The sequence below is a fragment of the Nerophis ophidion genome, linkage group LG10 (assembly GCF_033978795.1).
Source record: "Nerophis ophidion isolate RoL-2023_Sa linkage group LG10, RoL_Noph_v1.0, whole genome shotgun sequence".
Lineage (NCBI taxonomy): Eukaryota > Metazoa > Chordata > Actinopteri > Syngnathiformes > Syngnathidae > Nerophis > Nerophis ophidion.
In genome coordinates, this window is record NC_084620.1 from 14,328,275 (window position 1) to 14,345,784 (window position 17,510).

Genomic DNA, 17,510 nt, shown 5'->3' on the forward strand with positions numbered 1-17,510 from the left:
TAAAATCATTAAAAGGTTTAGAGAATCTGGAGAAATCACTGTACGATATTAGGGACCTTTGATCCCTCAGGCAGTACTGCATCAAAAAGCGACATCTGTGTGTAAATGATATCACCACATGGGCTCAGGAACACTTCATAAAACCACTGTCAGTAACTACAGTTGGTCGTTACATCTCTAAGTGCAAGTTAAAACTCTACTATGCAAAGCGAAAGCCATTTATCAACAACACCAAGGAACGCCGCCGGCTTCGCTGGGCCCGAGATCATCTAAGATGGACTGATGCAAAGTGGAAAAGTGTTCTGTGGTCTGACGAGTCCACATTTCAAATTATATTTGGAAACTGTGGACGTGGCGTCCTCCGGAACAAAGAGGAAAATAACCATCCGGATTGTTATTGGCGCAAAGTTCAAAGGCCAGCATCTGTGATGGTATGGGGGTGTATTAGTGCCCAAGGCATGGGTAACTTACACATCTGTGAAGGCACCATTAATGCTGAATGGTAAATACAGGTTTTGGAGCAACATATGTTGTCATCCAAGCAACGTTATCATGGACGCCCCTGCTTATTTCAGCAGAACAATGCCAAGCCAGGTGTTACAACAGCGTGGCTTCGTAGTAAAAGAGTGTGGGTACTTTTCTGGTCCACATGCAGGCAAGACATGTCTCCCATCGAAAAATGTGTGCCGCATTATGAAGCGTAAAATACGACCAGACCCCGGACTGTTGAACAACTTAAGCTGTACATCAAGCAATAATGGTAAAAAAATCCACTTTTAAAGATTTAAAAACTAGTTTCCTTAGTTCCTAAACAGTTATTGAGTGTTGTTAAAAGAAAAGGTGATGTAACACAGTGGTGAACATGCTCTTTCCCAACTACTTTGGCACGTGTTGCAGCCATGAGATTCTACTGTAAGTTAATTATTATTTACAAAAAAAAAAGTAAAGTTTATGAGTTCGAACATCAAATATCTTGTGTTTGTAGTGCATTCAATTGAATATGGTTTGAAAAGGATTTGCAAATCATTGTATTCCGTTTATATTTACATCTAACACAATTTCCCAACTCATATGGAAACGGGTTTTGTACATTTCTTGTTATTATTATTCCGAAAAATTTTTTTTGTCATTTTTGATATTGTTTGCAGACTCAGGGAGTAAGTCTCTGGATGCAGAAAGGCTTTGAGAAAAAATAAAAAAGATTTAAATGGGAACCAATAGTTTTTAGCCTTTTTTTAGTGCAGTGGTTCTCAACCTTTTTTCAGTGATGTACCCCCTGTGAACATTTTTTTAATTCAAGTACCCCCTAATCAGAGCAAAGCATTTCTGGTTAAAAAAAAGACATAAAGAAGTAAAATACAGCACTATGTCATCTGTTTCTGATTTATTAAATTGTATTACAGTGCAAAATATTGCTCATTTGTAGTGGTCTTTCTTGAAGTATTTGGAAAAAAACATATCAAAATAACTAAAAATGTGTTTAAAAATAAACAAGTGATTCAATTATGAATAAAGATTTCTACACATAGAAGTAATCATCAACTTAAAGGCCTACTGAAATGAGATGTTCTTATTTAAACGGGGATATCAGGTCCATTCTATGTGTCATACTTGATCATTTCGCGTTATTGCCATATTTTTGATGGAAGGATTTAGTAGAGAACATCCACGATAACGTTCGCAACTTCTAGTGCTAATAAAAAAGCCTTGCCTTTACCGGAAGTCGCAGACGATGACGTCACAAGGGTGAGAGCTCCTCACATCCTCACATTGTTTATAATGGGAGCCTCCAGCAGCAAGAGCTATTCGGACCGAGAAAACGACAATTTCCCCATTAATTTGAGAGAGGGTGAAAGATTTGTGGATGATGATATTGATAGCGAAGGACTGGAAAAAAAAAAAAAAAGGCGATTGCATTGGGACGGATTCAGATGTTTTTAGACACAATTACTAAGATAATTCTGGGAAATCCCTTATCTTTCTATTGTGTTGCTAGTGTTTTAGTGAGATTAAATAGTACCTGATAGTCGGAGGGGTGTGTCCACGGGTGTCTTGAGGCCAGTGTCTGAGGGAAGTTGAAGGCAGCTGCATGGGCGGCGCAAGCTCAGCTGATCTCCGGTAAGAGGTGACTTTTTACCACAATTTTCCCACCCGAAACCTGCCGGTTGACAAGTGGTCGGGAACCATGTTCTCTTGACCGCTCTGATCCATAGTAAAGCTTCACCTCCGGGAATTTTAAACAAGGAAACACCGTGTTTGTGTGGCTAAAGGCTAAAGCTTCCTACCTCCATCTTTCTACTTTGACTTCTCCATTATTAATTGAACAAATTGCAAAAGATTCAGCAACACAGATGTCCAGAATACTGTTTAATTGCGCGATAAAAAGAGACGACTTTTAGCCGCAAATGGTGCAGCCCTAATATGTCCACTGCAACACGGGATGTCATCATTCCGCGACGTTTTCAACCAAAAACTCAGCGGGAAATTTAAAATTGTAATTTAGTAAACTAAACCGGCCGTATTGGCATGTGTTGCAATGTTAATATTTCATCATTGAGATATAAACTATCAGAGTGCGTGGTCGGTAGTAGTGGGTTTCAGTAGGCCTTTAAGGTGCCCTCTGTAACAGAGATCCATTTCGATTCATGAACTTAATTCTAAACATTTCTTCACAAAAAAAGAAATCTTTAACATCAATATTTATGGAACATGTCTACAAAAAATCTCGTTGTCAACACTGAATATTGCATTGTTGCATTTCTTTTCACAGTTGATTACCTTACATTCATATTTTGTTGAAGTATTATTCATAAAGGATTTTTGAATTGTTGCTATTTTTAGAATATATTTTAAAAATCTCACGTACCCCTTGGCATAGCTTCAAGTACCCCCATTTGAGAACCACTGTTTTAGTGCACTAATCACTGTATTTTTGTTAATGTAGCATTGAATACATCATCTGATTTACAGCAATATTCAATAAGATAAGCTTGTTATTATACGTGTTAATGTGTTCATATTAGTTACTTGCTGTAAAACATTTTCGGTTATATAATCTATTGTCAAAGTATCAAATCGGGACTGAAACTCAGTTCAGATGGGAGGCCAAAAATTTTGATCGGGACAACTCCAGCAACATTTTGAATGTTTGTCGTCGCTGTTTTGAGAAACTTGAGTGTCCTCTAAGTTTTGTGAATGCAACCGAGCAATAACCACAAGCAGTTGGTGATTTGAATGTATCACAAATTATATGTATCTTCGACTTTTAAAAAAAAAAAACATTGAAAAAACAATTCGAAACATCCCTGAAGGTACAAGCTGTGTTTCACTGATTAATTTTCGACACTTTGATCGTCTATAGGGCATTTGCAACAGTGCGTGCTGCGATGTGTTAACCTTGAGTTGTCCCGAGAAATAACCGCTGGATGTTTGAGAAATGGGTGACAAGCAATAAAACAGGATTTTTTGTGTAGATTTAACATCTTCCAGGGCTTAATTGGATAGTTGTGCATGTCGAGTGACTGTCAAGCAAACAAAAAAACCTTACTATTTCATCAGGCAATGCTTTGAACAGCTTCCTCTCAGGATTCCTCGCTATGTCATTTTTGAATTTAAAGCGTCGCTCTCACAAACTTCAAGGAAAGACAGATACCTGCACACACAGGCCCCCGGGGAGGCATCGAACCCACGGTAAAATGCTGCTATTCCGAATCAGCGGCGCATCCTGCAGCATGATGTAGAGATTTAGGGTGCAGCATCCATCACTGTCTTTGAGGATCACCACAGAGCGTAGCAGTGATGACAAAGGACGGTCAAGGTTAGCTTTGTTTGGCTATAACACTTCACTCTGACACTCAGTTTTTTTACATTTTTTCTCCCGGTTCATGAAGAAAAAACGACTTGTTTGTTTTTCCATCATCCAACCATCCATTTTCTACAGCGTGTCCTCCTCGGGGTCATTTTTTTTCATGTTAAAAATATACAAAGGACAAAAATACACAGGACGTTGGTAGTAAATGAGTTGCACTTGTATAGCACTTTTTTACCTTTTTAAAGAACTCAAAGTGCTTTGACACTATTTCCACATTCACCCATTCACACACACATTCACACACTGATGGTGGGAGCTGGTGGGCGCTAACCAGGACCCATCAGGAGCAAGGGTCAAGTGTCTTGCTCAAGGACACAACGGACATGACTAGGATGGTAGAAGGTGGAGATTGAACCAGTAACCCTCAGGTTGTTGGCACGGCCACTCTCCCAACTTCGCCACGCCGTCCCCGCCTTGGCGTCACTTTACATGTCCTCTCACAAATTTTATGTTGACTTTTCAGTACTTCCTTTGGGGGGAAATTGTTCCAAAATGCTAACAAATTAGAAGGGACACATGCAATGTATCACACATTGGAGACTCTGGTCATTGGTATGACACTGGATCATGTCAAAAAGTCAGTTCCTAACACGTTATATTTTAATTCAGTTGCCTGTGGATTTAGTAAAAACATCAAGATGGCCACGGTGGTCATGATTATGGTTTTGATTTATTTCAAACAATTTACAGCATGGTTCTTTGCATATTTCCAATTTCTCATTAGAACATGTCTGAAAAGGAGTAGAGTGGTCAATCCTGGTTTACAATGTGATTTAGGCTTGAAGGTAAAATGGGGGTCGGCAACCCGCGGCTCTAGAGCCGCTTGCGGCTCTTTAGCGCCGCCCTAGTGGCTCTCTGGAGCTTTTTCAAAAATGTATGAAAAATGGAAAAAAATGAAGGGAAAAAAATATATTTTTTGTTTTAATATGGTTTCGGCAGGAGAACAAACATGACACAAACCTCACTAATTGTTTTAAAGCACACTGTTTATATTAAACATGCTTCACTGATTCGAGTATTTGGCGAGCACCGTTTTATCCTACTAATTTTGGTGGTCCTTGAACTCACCGTAGTTTGTTTACATGTACAACTTTCTCCGACTTTCTTGGACGTGTTTTATGCCACTTCTTTTCCTGTCTCATGTTGTCCACCAAACATTTAACGTTGGGCGTGAATGCACAAAGGTGAGTTTTGTTGATGTTATTGACATATGTGGAGTGTGCTAATCAGACATATTGTGTCCCTGCATGACTGCAAGCTAATCGATGCTAACATGCTATTTAGGCTAGCTGTATGTACACATTGCATCGTTATGCCTCATTTGTAGCTATATTTGAGCTCATGTAGTTTCCTTTAAGTCCTCTTAATTCAATTTATTCCTCATGACACACTATCTGTATGTAATATGGCTTTTATTTTTTTGCGGCTCCAGACAGATTTGTTTTTGGATTTTTTGGTCCAATATGTCTCTTTCAACATTTTGGGTTGCCAACCCCTGAAGTAGAACATAGTCCTTTCAGCCCGGTTTCTTGTACATGAATTAAACCCTAATTGTAGACTAAATCACGTTTAACAACTATGCCCCTTTCCTTACAAGTACTGATCACCTTCATTTTCCTGACAAGTGAAACCTTTCATGGTGAAACAATGAATTCATGAGGTGTGAGTGAATCAACAGTCTGTAAAATAAGTATGTTTGCAAATCTAAACTGGACAAAGATAACATCACTTTCCAGAATACTACATATCCAGACTACAAATAAGAGAACTTCCTAGAGTAATTGGCTGGGTTGATGGAAACGGAGTTTGAAACCCTCGACCTCCTGACTGCAGCCGACGTGTTAACCATCATGTTTGTTTTCAATTGTGGGATACTTTAAAATCATTTCATTGAAAATATTATTCTTGCCCACACCAAAGTTTTTTTTTTTAAAAACTTTACTTTCTCCATTCTAGATTAGGAGTCACACTTTGCAGTTCCACACACTGCTAAAATATGTGTTGAAAAACTCCATCCCTGGTTTTGAGCACACCCTCACCTTTGCACAATGTGCATATGCTTAATCTAATCCGGCTTCTAAAACATGATCTTCGTTATTGTCATACTTGCCAACCCTCCCGGATTTTCCAGGAGACTCCCGAAATTCAGCGCCTCTCCCGAAAACCTCACGGGACAAATTTTTTCCCGAAAATCTCCCGAAATTCAGGCAGAGCTGGAGGCCACGCCCCCTCCAGTTCCATGCGGACCTGAATGACGTATCGACAGCCTTTTTCACGTCCGCTTTCCCACAATATAAACAGCGTGTCTGCCCAATGACGTTATAACTGTAGAATGATCGAGGGCGAGTTCTTGGTTTGTTGTTAGGCAGTTTCATTAACGTCCTTCCAGAGCGGTAACAAAACACAACAATAGCAGTCACGTTTTTTGTCTATAGTTTGTATGCCGTAAACAGCAATGTTGTGACACTCTTAAACAGGACAATACTGCCATCTACTGTGCATGCATGACATTAACATTTACGGCTTTTAGTGCTGTGGTTCTCAACCTTTTTTCAGAGATGTACCCCCTGTGAAAATTTTTTTAAATCAAGTACTCCCTAATCAGAGCAAAGTATTTTTGGTTGAAAAAATAAAGATAAATAAGTAAAATACAGCACTATGTCATCAGTTTCTGATGTATTAAATTGTATAACAGTGCAAAATATTGCTAATTTTTTATGGTCTTTCTTGAACTATTTGGAAAAAAAGATGTAAAATACCAAAAACTTGTTGAAAAATAAACAAGTGATTCAATCATAAATGAAGATTTCTACACATACTGCGATGAGGTGGCGACTTGTCCAGGGTGTACGCCGCCTTCCGCCCGATTGTAGCTGAGATAGGCACCAGCGTCCCCCGCAACCCCAAAGGGAATAAGCGGTAGGAAATGGATGGATGGATAGCTGTAAATTTACTCCTCCCCTCCTAAACACGCCCCCAATAACACCCACCCCCCAAACACGCCCCCCAACCCCCCACCCTCCGTAATCAGAGGTCTCAAGGTTGGCAAGTGTGATTATTGTTGATTACTTTAGTCTGACATTCTGTAGTCTTGAACTAGTTATTCTGAAGTCAAATGACATCTCAGAAAGCAGCTTAATTAATATGCATTAATTTAAACTAGATGATTGTAGTCCTGGTTTTATTCATGCGCTGAACAAGAAACCGGGTCTTTGAGTTTAAACAGGTTCTTAAACTGGAATATATTAGTACTTTGTGTGACTTCTTTGCTTAATCAATTTCATATATTAATACCACATACTGATGAACTAAAGGTCTATGCATACACATGTTTAAAATGTATTTTTTTTCTTTTAGGTTACATTTTCTCTCTTTTGTGGCAAAGAACTGTTGTACATTTTTGGTTAGCAGGTTCTAGTTTGCTCTGTCCATAATTTTAGCTGTTTGCGAATGGACCAAATTATTGAGTTTCAATATTTTTAATTATTAAAAAAATAACTGACCCTGCAACAGATTAATTTTACTTTAATGAAACTACAATTCCTCATGAGCATTCCATACTCATATTGCATTTTTTTTTTAATACTTCTGCCTTCAGCAGCCTTATCCAGATACAAAGTAAGACCTTGTTAGCCCTTAGCTTTTGTCACAGTGTCATTTGCAGCAACCATAACAAAAAGTGTCCCTTTAAAAAAACGGAACGGACAGCGTTTGAGTCTAGACAACAACAGCAAATGAGAACAGGAAATGAACAAATGTGTTTGTAACTGCTACAAAGTGGAAATAGGGTAGGATTAAATACACTTTGCTACGTCTTTCTTTTCAAACTTAAGAGAAATTAAAAATAAGTGTAATATGTGATGTATCGTGTTGAAATTGTATTTATGTTTGGAAAAAAAACTTCAACCAACAAACCGATTGTTTTCCCAAAAACTCAACCATTAGACAAAATCGTGTATAAACCCTTCCTAAAAGACTCGATGTCCTACAGCGTCTATACTTTTGCCCATCTGTCAGAAAGCCGTAATAAAGGACGTGTATATGAGAAGACAAATGTGCAACTTTGCCACCCCTGCCTGACTCAGCCAGTAAATTTACAGTGTAAATTACCCCTTCAGATCATATACTCTCCCCCCTACACCCCATGGACTCCCATCATTGAGCCTTTTTGCTGCCAGGTGTGGTGAGATTGCATCATTTGGCAGACCACCTAGGCCCACCCCCCTTTCAACATCCCATGCCCCCCAGGCCATCATCCACCTCCAAGAATAAAGAAATCATTCTACAGTAAATCCATCACTGAAGGTGTAGATACACTTGCTGCCCTTCGCTCTGTTTCTGCAGCGGTCTCCCTTAAGATTCTCTCTTCTTTATCCGCACCTCCATTGAAGGTGAGATTGTGATGGATGGAGCCGACACAGCTCGCTAGGCTCTGTTACGGACCGTGCTGGCACAAACAGCTTTCCACTGCACCACACAAACACAAATACAGTTGTTTTAACGCTGCCTGTTATTAGCGACAACATCCACTCAATCAAATGCGCCAATACAAGACTTCCATTACAAATTCACTCATTTTAAGGCAGGGGTCACCAACGCGATGCCCGCGGGAACCACGTAGCCCGTAAGGACCAGATGAGTAGCCCGCTGGCCTGTTCAAAAAATGGCTCAAATAGCAGCACTTACCAGTGAGCTGCTTCTATTTTTTTTATTGTATTTATTTACTAGCAAGCTGGTCTCGCTTTGCTCGACATTTTTAATTCTAAGAGAGACAAAACTCAAATAGAATTTGAAAATCCAAGAAAATATTTGAAAGACTTTGTCTTCACTTGTTTAAAATACATGCATTTATTTTTTTACTTTGCTTCTTATAACTTTCAGAAATTTTTTTTAGAAAAAAATACAACCTTAAAAATGATTTTAGGATTTTTAAACACATATACCTTTTTACCTTTTAAAATCCTTCCTCTTCTTTCCTGATGATTTGAATTAATGTTCAAGAATTTTTTTTTATTATTGTAAAGAATAATGAATACATTTTAATTTCATTCTTCATTTTAGCTTCTGTTTTTTCGACAAAGAATATTTGTGAAATATTTCTTCAAACTAATGATTAAAATTCCCCCAAAATATTCTGGCAAATCTAGAAAATCTGTAGAATCAAATTTAAATCTTATGTCAAAGTCTTTTGAATTTATTTTAAAAATTTTGTTCTGGAATATCTAGAAGAAATAATGATTTGTCTTTGTTAGAAATATAGCTTGGTCCAATTTGTGCAAAGTGCAGATTGGATTTTAACCTATATTAAACATGTCATAAAAATTATAAAATTAATCAGGAAGAATTACTAATGATGTTTTGTTTTTTTTTTCAAAAAGATTCGAATTAGCTAGTTTTCTCTTCTCTTTTTCAGTTGAATTTGAAAGAATCGAATTTGAAGATAAACTATGTTTCAAAATTTAATTTTCATTTTTTTTGTGTTTTCTCCTCTTTTAAACCGTTCAATTAAGTGTTTTTTTCATCATTTGTTCTCTACAAAAAACCTTCCGTAAAAGGAAAAAAAATGTACGACGGAATGACAGACAGAAATACCCATTATATATATATATATATATATATATATATATATATATATATATATATATATATATATTAAAGGTAAATTGAGCAAATTGGCTATTTCTGGCAATTTATTTAAGTGTGTATCAAACTGGTAGCCCTTCGCATTAATCAGTACCCAAGAAGTAGCTCTTGGTTTCAAAAAGGTTGGCGACCCCTGTTTTAAGGTAATCACTAAATCTAAGAGTTAGTGGGATAACCCTTCCATCATGGCAACAGCTTGACCCTGGAACAGAATATTTCAAATATAATTTATGATATTTATATGGCGCTTTTCTCTAGAGACTCAAAGCGCTTTACATAGTGAAACCCAGTATGTATATTTAAACCAGTGTATGTCAGGACTTGGACAATGGAGCGTTTTTTTTTCCCGGGGTGCAAAGTGACTGGACTGGACAAGGCGTGAAGGTAAAGACATGATTTAATTATTCTATCAAAAGAACAAACCAAAAGCACGCACCAGGCGGAGACACAAACTTAGCTAGGAACAAAAACGTAAACACATAGCCTGAACTGTAGACATAAACAAAAAACTGACTGTGGCGTGCAAAAGTCAAAAACAGAGCAATGGCATGAGCACTAAGGCATGGAACGCGTAATCATTCAGATATCAGGTGTAATCTCGCCAGGCTGACTACCTGGCAACTACAGGCCTAAATAGTTGTATCATGATTGACAACAGGTGCGAGTGTCCGAACACCAGCAGAAGGTGAAAATCATGCCACCATGGCAACCAAAACAAACAAGGGTGCATCAAAAAACAGGAACTAATGAAGTCAAAAACAAACAGAACATGATCACAAGACATGACAGTGTGGGTGGCACTGGGAGCAGGTGCGTTAAGTGTCTTGCCCAAGGACAAGGACAAAGACAAAACGGCAAACACCAGGATGGCGGAAGCGGGGATCCAACCTGGAACCCTCAAGTTGCTGGCACAGCTGCTCTATCAACCGAGCCACGCCGCTCTGAATTTTTATTTTTGGACAAAATAATTGTATGAAAGCAGCAAAAATCTCATCTCCATTCAGTCTAATGAGCCAATACAAAACTTCCGTTACAAACTCACACATTTTAAGATTATCACTAAACATGCACATTTTTGTTATCAATAATTTGTTAATAGGATAGGGGAATCTCACTTATGAAATTGTATCATGACAATAGATTGACCCTGAAATAGATTATAAAGATGTTCATTATTTCTTGCTACAGAGTGTGGCAGGATAGCTTTGGTACAGCAACAAGTTAGCCCTTATGAGCAAATTCATATCTACAATTACAAATTTACAGTTTTTAAGATGACTATTAAAAATGTGTGTTTTCCTCTGCCAACTAAATGTTGATATACATAAGCTAGGACAATCTATCTTTGGTTGTTCTGAACTCCTGTTTAAATGTTAGCTCATGACAGGTTATTGTGAAGTGAAGTGAATTATATTTATATAGCACTTTTCTCTAGTGACTCAAAGCGCTTTACATTGTGAAACAAAATATCCATCTTACATTTTTAAACCATTGTGGGTGGCACTGGTAGCAGGTTTCATAAAGTGTCTTGCCCAAGGACACAATGGCAGTGACCAGGTTGGCAGAAGCGGGGATCGAACCTGGAACCCTCAAGTTGCTGGCACGGCCATTCTTCTTTAGACAGCAACGTTTTGCTGTAACTGTCTCCATTAATGTTTATTGTGTTTGTTTTTATTTCGTGTTTTGTCTCTGACTACCCTTTGCCTCAAAATTAAAAATCTCAGGGCATTCAATCAATCGTAACTGGACTGTTGGGTTTGTCTTAGAAGACGTTTCTCCTCTCATTCGAGTAGGCTTCATCAGTTCATGTTCATAGACTTGGATTGGTCAGATCTAGTCTACCGGTTGGTGCCAAAACCCCAAATATTCATACTCCAAAAAACCAGGAGGGTGTGCCTGGGCAAGGATGGTTTCGCCCTACCGTAGTGAGAAAAACAACTGTTGAAATGCAAACAATCCTACTGTCAAAACCAACGACAGTCGTTGAAGTGTAATTTCCCCTCGTCAGTATTGAGGTTTTGTGTGTCGGAGCGATTGCTGTGGATTGACTACTACCTGTCCAAAATAGTCGGAATCAGCCACGTTAGCATTCCATTCAGTTGTACACAAATGGCACAACTCCTTCTATTTATTGAACTGATGAAGCCTACTCGGATGAGAGGCGAAACGTCTTCTAAGACAAACCAAATAGTCCAATTGTGATTGATTGAATGCCCTGAGTTTACAATGACTTGGGTGAATGAAACTTTCATAGACACGATACATCAAAAGTTGGCGACAATGCCAAGAATAATCATAAACTGCCCTCCGAGTCAAAGCCATTCTGTCCTTGGGCAAAACACTTCACCCACCTTGCTCCCAGTGCCGCTCATACTGGTGTATGAATATGAATCAATGTTTAAGGCTGGTCGGAGGAGCCGTAGGCGCTAATTGGCAGCCGCGCTCCTGGCAGTCTACCCCAGTGCAGCTGGGGACCACCGTCCGCCGTCACTGTGTGAATGTGGTGTGCATGAATGATGGGTTCTCGGTTCTCTGTGAAGTGCTTTTAAGTGTCTAGACAAGCGTTATATTAATCTAATATAAATGTAATCCATTATAATATATCATAGTTGATAATGATAATGCTGATGTTGATAATAATGAATATGTATCTGTCTTCTGTAGAACACAGACGCAGTCCATGACATGATCCTAGATGTAATCACCTGGGTGGGCATCCTCCTGTCTCTGGTCTGCCTGCTGGTCAGCATCTTCACCTTCTGCTTCTTCAGAGGCCTCCAGAGCGATCGCAACACCATCCACAAGAACCTCTGTGTCTGCCTCTTCATTGCTGAGTCTCTATTCCTTGTGGGGATAAACCGGGCTGACCAGCCGGTAAGACAACAATTTTCTATACTGCTTGTATTATTTGGAGTTACCTGAGCGCTGGAACCTATCCCAGTTGAGTTTGGACAAGAAGCGGGGTACACACTGGACTAGTTGCCAGCTAATGGAAGGGGAAATGTACAGGAGGTAAAGTTATATTTTTGCCACATTTCTGTGAGAATCCTACATCTGACTGAAGCATAAAAGAGTGGAACAACACAGGACTAGCTGCAGTGTGCTCAAACACCCACCAGGTAGAATCCAGAAACAGTTAATACTACATCATCTTTTTCTCTTTTGGACTTATTAGTTCTTATCAGGTCGGTAGTGCATTTTTCACACATTATTCACAAGCGTTTAAAGCAGGGGTCTCAGACACGCGGCCAGCGAGACGTTAATTTGCGGCCCGCACTTTGATATGTAAATTCAGTATTAGTGTGGCTCGCAAGTTTTATATGAATGGCGCTTGACGGCGTCATATTTGTTATAATTACCAACCCTCCCGAATTTTCCGGGAGACTCCGGAATTTCAAGGCAATCATTCAAAGGTAATCCTTCCCGCAAACATCTGTCAGTTTTCACTCAAACAACAATGTTCACTGGGTGCCGTATTGACACTGCCTTTGAAGCCCTCTATAACTTGTACTAACAGCGTACCATTCCAGACATTTCTGAATTTGGCTTTTATGAACACAAGTCATCCGATCCACCTTTTCATCAAACATACAGCATACAGTCTCAGCCACATGTTCTGTAAGGTTTCTGGAAACACGTGTCAGTGACTGCAAGGCATACTTACAGGACACACTGGCGGTGGCTGTATAAACAAGTTTATCACTGTTACAAATATACGCCACACTATGAACCCACACCAAACAAAAATGAAAATTTCAGGAGAACATCTGCACTGTAACACAACATAAACACATCAGAACAAATACCCAGAATCCATGCTACAATATACGCCCCGCTACAACCTAACCCCGCCTACAACCCCCCCCCCCGCCCCCCCAACCCCCTCGCATCGGTCGAGGTGGAGAGTTAGAGCTGCAAGGTCTTCTGGGTATTTCTTCTGTTGTGTTTATGTTGTGGTACAGTGCGGATGTTCTCCCAAAATGTGTTTGTCAGTCTTGTTTGGTGTGTGTTCACAGTGTGGCGTATATTTGTAACAGTGATAAACTTGTTTATGCGGCCACCTTCAGTGTGACCCGTGTGGCTGTTGATCGAGTATGTCTTGCAGTCACTCACGTGTGGCCACCAAAGTCTCTTACAATCTATAACTAGGCGGCACTCTGTTAATATGTTAAGTCCAGAGCGATGTCATGTTGACTGGGTAAAAATCAGGACAAATAATTGGACAACGCATACCCCGGGAGATGCACTTAAATTCGGGAGTCTCCTGAAAAAAAAAAGGGAGGGTTGGCTAGTAGGTTGTTAGGGTGGGAAAGCCCTTCAAAGAAGGTGAATTCATTAGAACGTGCATGTTAGATATTTTAAGAAATCTTTCCTTGCGGCCCAGCCTCACTCAGTGTCTGCATCCAGTAACCCCCAGGCAAATTGAGTTTGAGACCCCTGGTTTAAAGTGAAGGATGGGAAAATAATACATCCTTACCTACTTATAGACAAACACTCACACTAACATTCACACCAATAGACAAGTTGGTCTCAAACATTGTAATGTACCACAAATGTTACCTAGTGTGCTTGTTCAAAATAATCTAAAACTGATTTATTACCATTACCAATCTAAAATGCATGTTTTTTGGAATGTAAGTGAAAACGGGTTATGTGTTATCTTTTTATTGTTATTATTATTATTATTATCATTAATACTGTTATTATAAGTAGTATTAATATTATTATTATGTACAGACTGAAGAAACCAGGAATCGTCTTTAGTCTTAAAGGTGTCTTTTATGGCTGTGATTAATGGTCTTCTCACGGACCACACAATTAATGTCCACTCAAGCCTTCAGACGTTTAATTGAATCAATTCCAGGGACAAAATAAGCTAGTAATGTTCAACTGCGCACATAATGAGTTGAAGCCATGTACGTACTATATAATGTTAGAGCTGCTCTAGTCAAGTAAATTGCTCTCAAGGGTCACATTTTCACAAAGCTAAGTTTTTTAACTTAATTTTTGTTCAATATTATTGCACTTTCAGTGCTTTTTTTTTTAGAAAGAAGATCTTATAGACTGTTTTTGCATGAATACATGTACTGGTTTTATAGAGGATCTTTGACTGGAATTTCTTGCGTTGAAGGTCCTTAAAAACAACTGAATGCTCCTGTCTTAGAGAAGTGTTTTTTTGTTTTGTTTTCGTTTTTTTATGTGTCCCTTTTAAAAGCTGCATGCTTGTCATGTAGTATCTTTGACGAGCTGTTTATCCCTTGAAAACAGAGTGCTCATGTAATGTAGTGGCTCTTTAACTGGTGTTTTTTCAGCAGATTTCTAAAAACAGCAGAACACTCTTGTCATATTGTGTTTGCAAACTGTTAATTTGAGCCCCAAAATATATTAAATTGACATAGAAAAGCTTTAATTTGGGATTTTGCAGGTGACCCTTTAAAAAAGCAGCATGTTGCTGTCATACACTAAAGGATCTTTTGACTAGCGTTTTTGTAATTTATCCTTTACAACAGTGGTTCTAAAATGGGGGTACGCATACCTCTGGGGGTACTTGAGGGTATGCCAAGGGGTACGTGAGATTTTTTTTTAAATATTCTAAAAAATAGAAACAATTCAAAAATCATTTATAAATATATTTATTGAATAGTACTTCAACAAAATATGAATGTAAGTTCATAAACTGTGGGGAAAAAAATACAATAATGCAATATTTAGTGTGGACAGCTAGATTTTTTGTGAACATGTTCCATAAATATTGATGTTAAAGATGTCTTTTTTTTTGAAGAAAAGTTTAAAATTAAGTTCATGAATCCAGATGGATCTCTATTACAATCCCTAAAAAGAGGGCACTTTAAGTTGATGATTACTTCTACGCGTATAAATCTTTATTTAGAATTGAATCACTTGTTTATTTTTCAACAAGTTTTCAGTTATTTTTACATCTTGTTTTCCAAATAGTCCAAAAAAAGACCACTACAAATTAGCAATATTTTACACTGTTATACAATTTAATAAATCAGAAACTGATGACATAGTGCTGAGTTTTACTTCTTTATCTCTTTTTTTTTTAACCAAAAATGCTTTGCTCTAATTAGGGGGTACTTGAATTAAAAACATGTTCATAGGGGATACATCACTGAAAAAAGGTTGAGAACCACTGCTTTACAACATTAAGAGTGTGCTCTTGCCATATGAAGAAACTTTGACTCACATTTTTTGTAGTATGTCCTTAAAACCAGCAGTCATAGTGCTCCTGTCATGTGAACAGTATTTGGCCAGCATGTGTGCAGTAGATCTGTGCTCTGCTGTTTATTAGGACCAACTGCAAAAACGGCGGTCAAAGATCCTTTGTATGTCAACATTGTTGTGCTGTTTTGAGAGTGTTTCCTTGGTTATATTCATTCACATGACGCTTCTTTAAATCCTTCCTTTCCTAGATCGCATGTGCCGTCTTTGCTGCCTTGCTGCATTTCTTCTTCCTGGCGGCGTTCACATGGATGTTTTTGGAAGGCGTCCAGCTCTACATCATGCTGGTGGAGGTATTCGAAAGCGAGCACTCCCGGCGTCGTTATTTCTACATGGTGGGCTATGGCGTCCCGGCACTTATCGTCGCCGTCTCCGCTGCCGTGGATTACCGGAGTTACGGCACAGAGAGAGTGTGAGTTTCCTTTTTTTTTTTCAACCAAGGAAATAATGGAAGTAATGACATTGTATGATATGCTGGCATGCTTAGCAGTTAGTCCACACTAGCTGTAGCATTTGTAGCCGGTGGGGCCATCGTTCTTCCTGATGGATGAGGTGATAGCTTGCCACCATAAATAATTAAAGGCCCGCCACCATCGGAACAATTACATTGGACCAGTGAAAGATGAGGGAGGGGACATGCCGTGACACAGCGGAAGGAGGAGGAGGGGGACAGAGGAGTCTTGGCAAATAGATTTGGGGATGATTGCAGGGTCATACAAGGCATCCAAAAATTCTCAGCCAACATTTTCTAACTTGGGAAATTTTTATTTTTTGGTAACCATGGAGAACCGCTAATTATTTTTGAGTGAGGTGGTGGAGGACAGGGGTCAAATCAGCTCAATGGAACTTCAAACTTTAATGGGTCGTGTCTCTCAAACCAAGAAAAATGTATTGGATCAAATATCGGTCCATCCATCCATTTTCTATCGCTTGTTACTTTTTGGGGTCGCGGGTGGCGCTGGCGCCTATCTCAGCTACAATCGGGCGGAAGGCGGTGTACACCCTGGACAGACACCACCTCATCGCAGGGCCAACACAGATAGACAGACAACATTCACACTCACATTCACACACTAGGGCCAATTTAGTGCCAACAAATCAAATAATTATATACATTTTTGACTACAGTACAAATGATTTAAAATCACCAGCTAAAGACAATTTTTGATAGCATTCTGCTTGTCACAACAGAACATCAAACTTTCAGGGAACATACACCATAAGATTAATGACACAATTCCCATAATACAGTCTTGATCAAATATATGTGTTGTTTTATTACTAATGCTGTCAAAGTTGACACGGTAACAACAAGTTAACAAACATTTCTTCTAACAGCACTATTTTTTTATCTCGAGATTAACGTGCGTCCTTTTGACCCTCAGTTCATATCGTAGTGATGGAAAGCAGTGGCGTTCATTGGAACAAATAGAAAGTAGAAATGGAAAAAGAAAAATGTGTACTGAATGATAATATTAGTTGTGAACACAATATTAGTTTGGAAGTTCTGGCAGGTCAACCATATATATATATATATATATATATATATATATATATATATATATATATATATATATATATATATATATATATATATATATATATATATATATATATATATATATATATATATATATATATATATATATATATATATATATATATATATATATATATATATATATATATATATATAAACACTATAGTAGCAGCAGTGGCTTCACGGTGGCAGAGGGGTTAGTGCGTCTGCCTC

General features: G+C 38.5%; 1 protein-coding gene across 12 annotated transcripts in view; it reads left to right on the forward strand.

Annotated features, from left to right (window-relative positions):
• LOC133560244 (adhesion G protein-coupled receptor L3-like) overlaps positions 1–17,510 on the forward strand; it is a 422,550-nt gene that overhangs the window by 358,985 nt on the left and 46,055 nt on the right. For all 12 annotated transcript variants that reach the window (XM_061912548.1, XM_061912556.1, XM_061912551.1 and 9 more), the window contains exons 16-17: positions 12,179–12,388; positions 15,949–16,169. In XM_061912548.1, the coding sequence (XP_061768532.1) occupies positions 12,179–12,388; positions 15,949–16,169 (431 nt within the window). The remainder of the gene's footprint in view (positions 1–12,178; positions 12,389–15,948; positions 16,170–17,510) is intronic.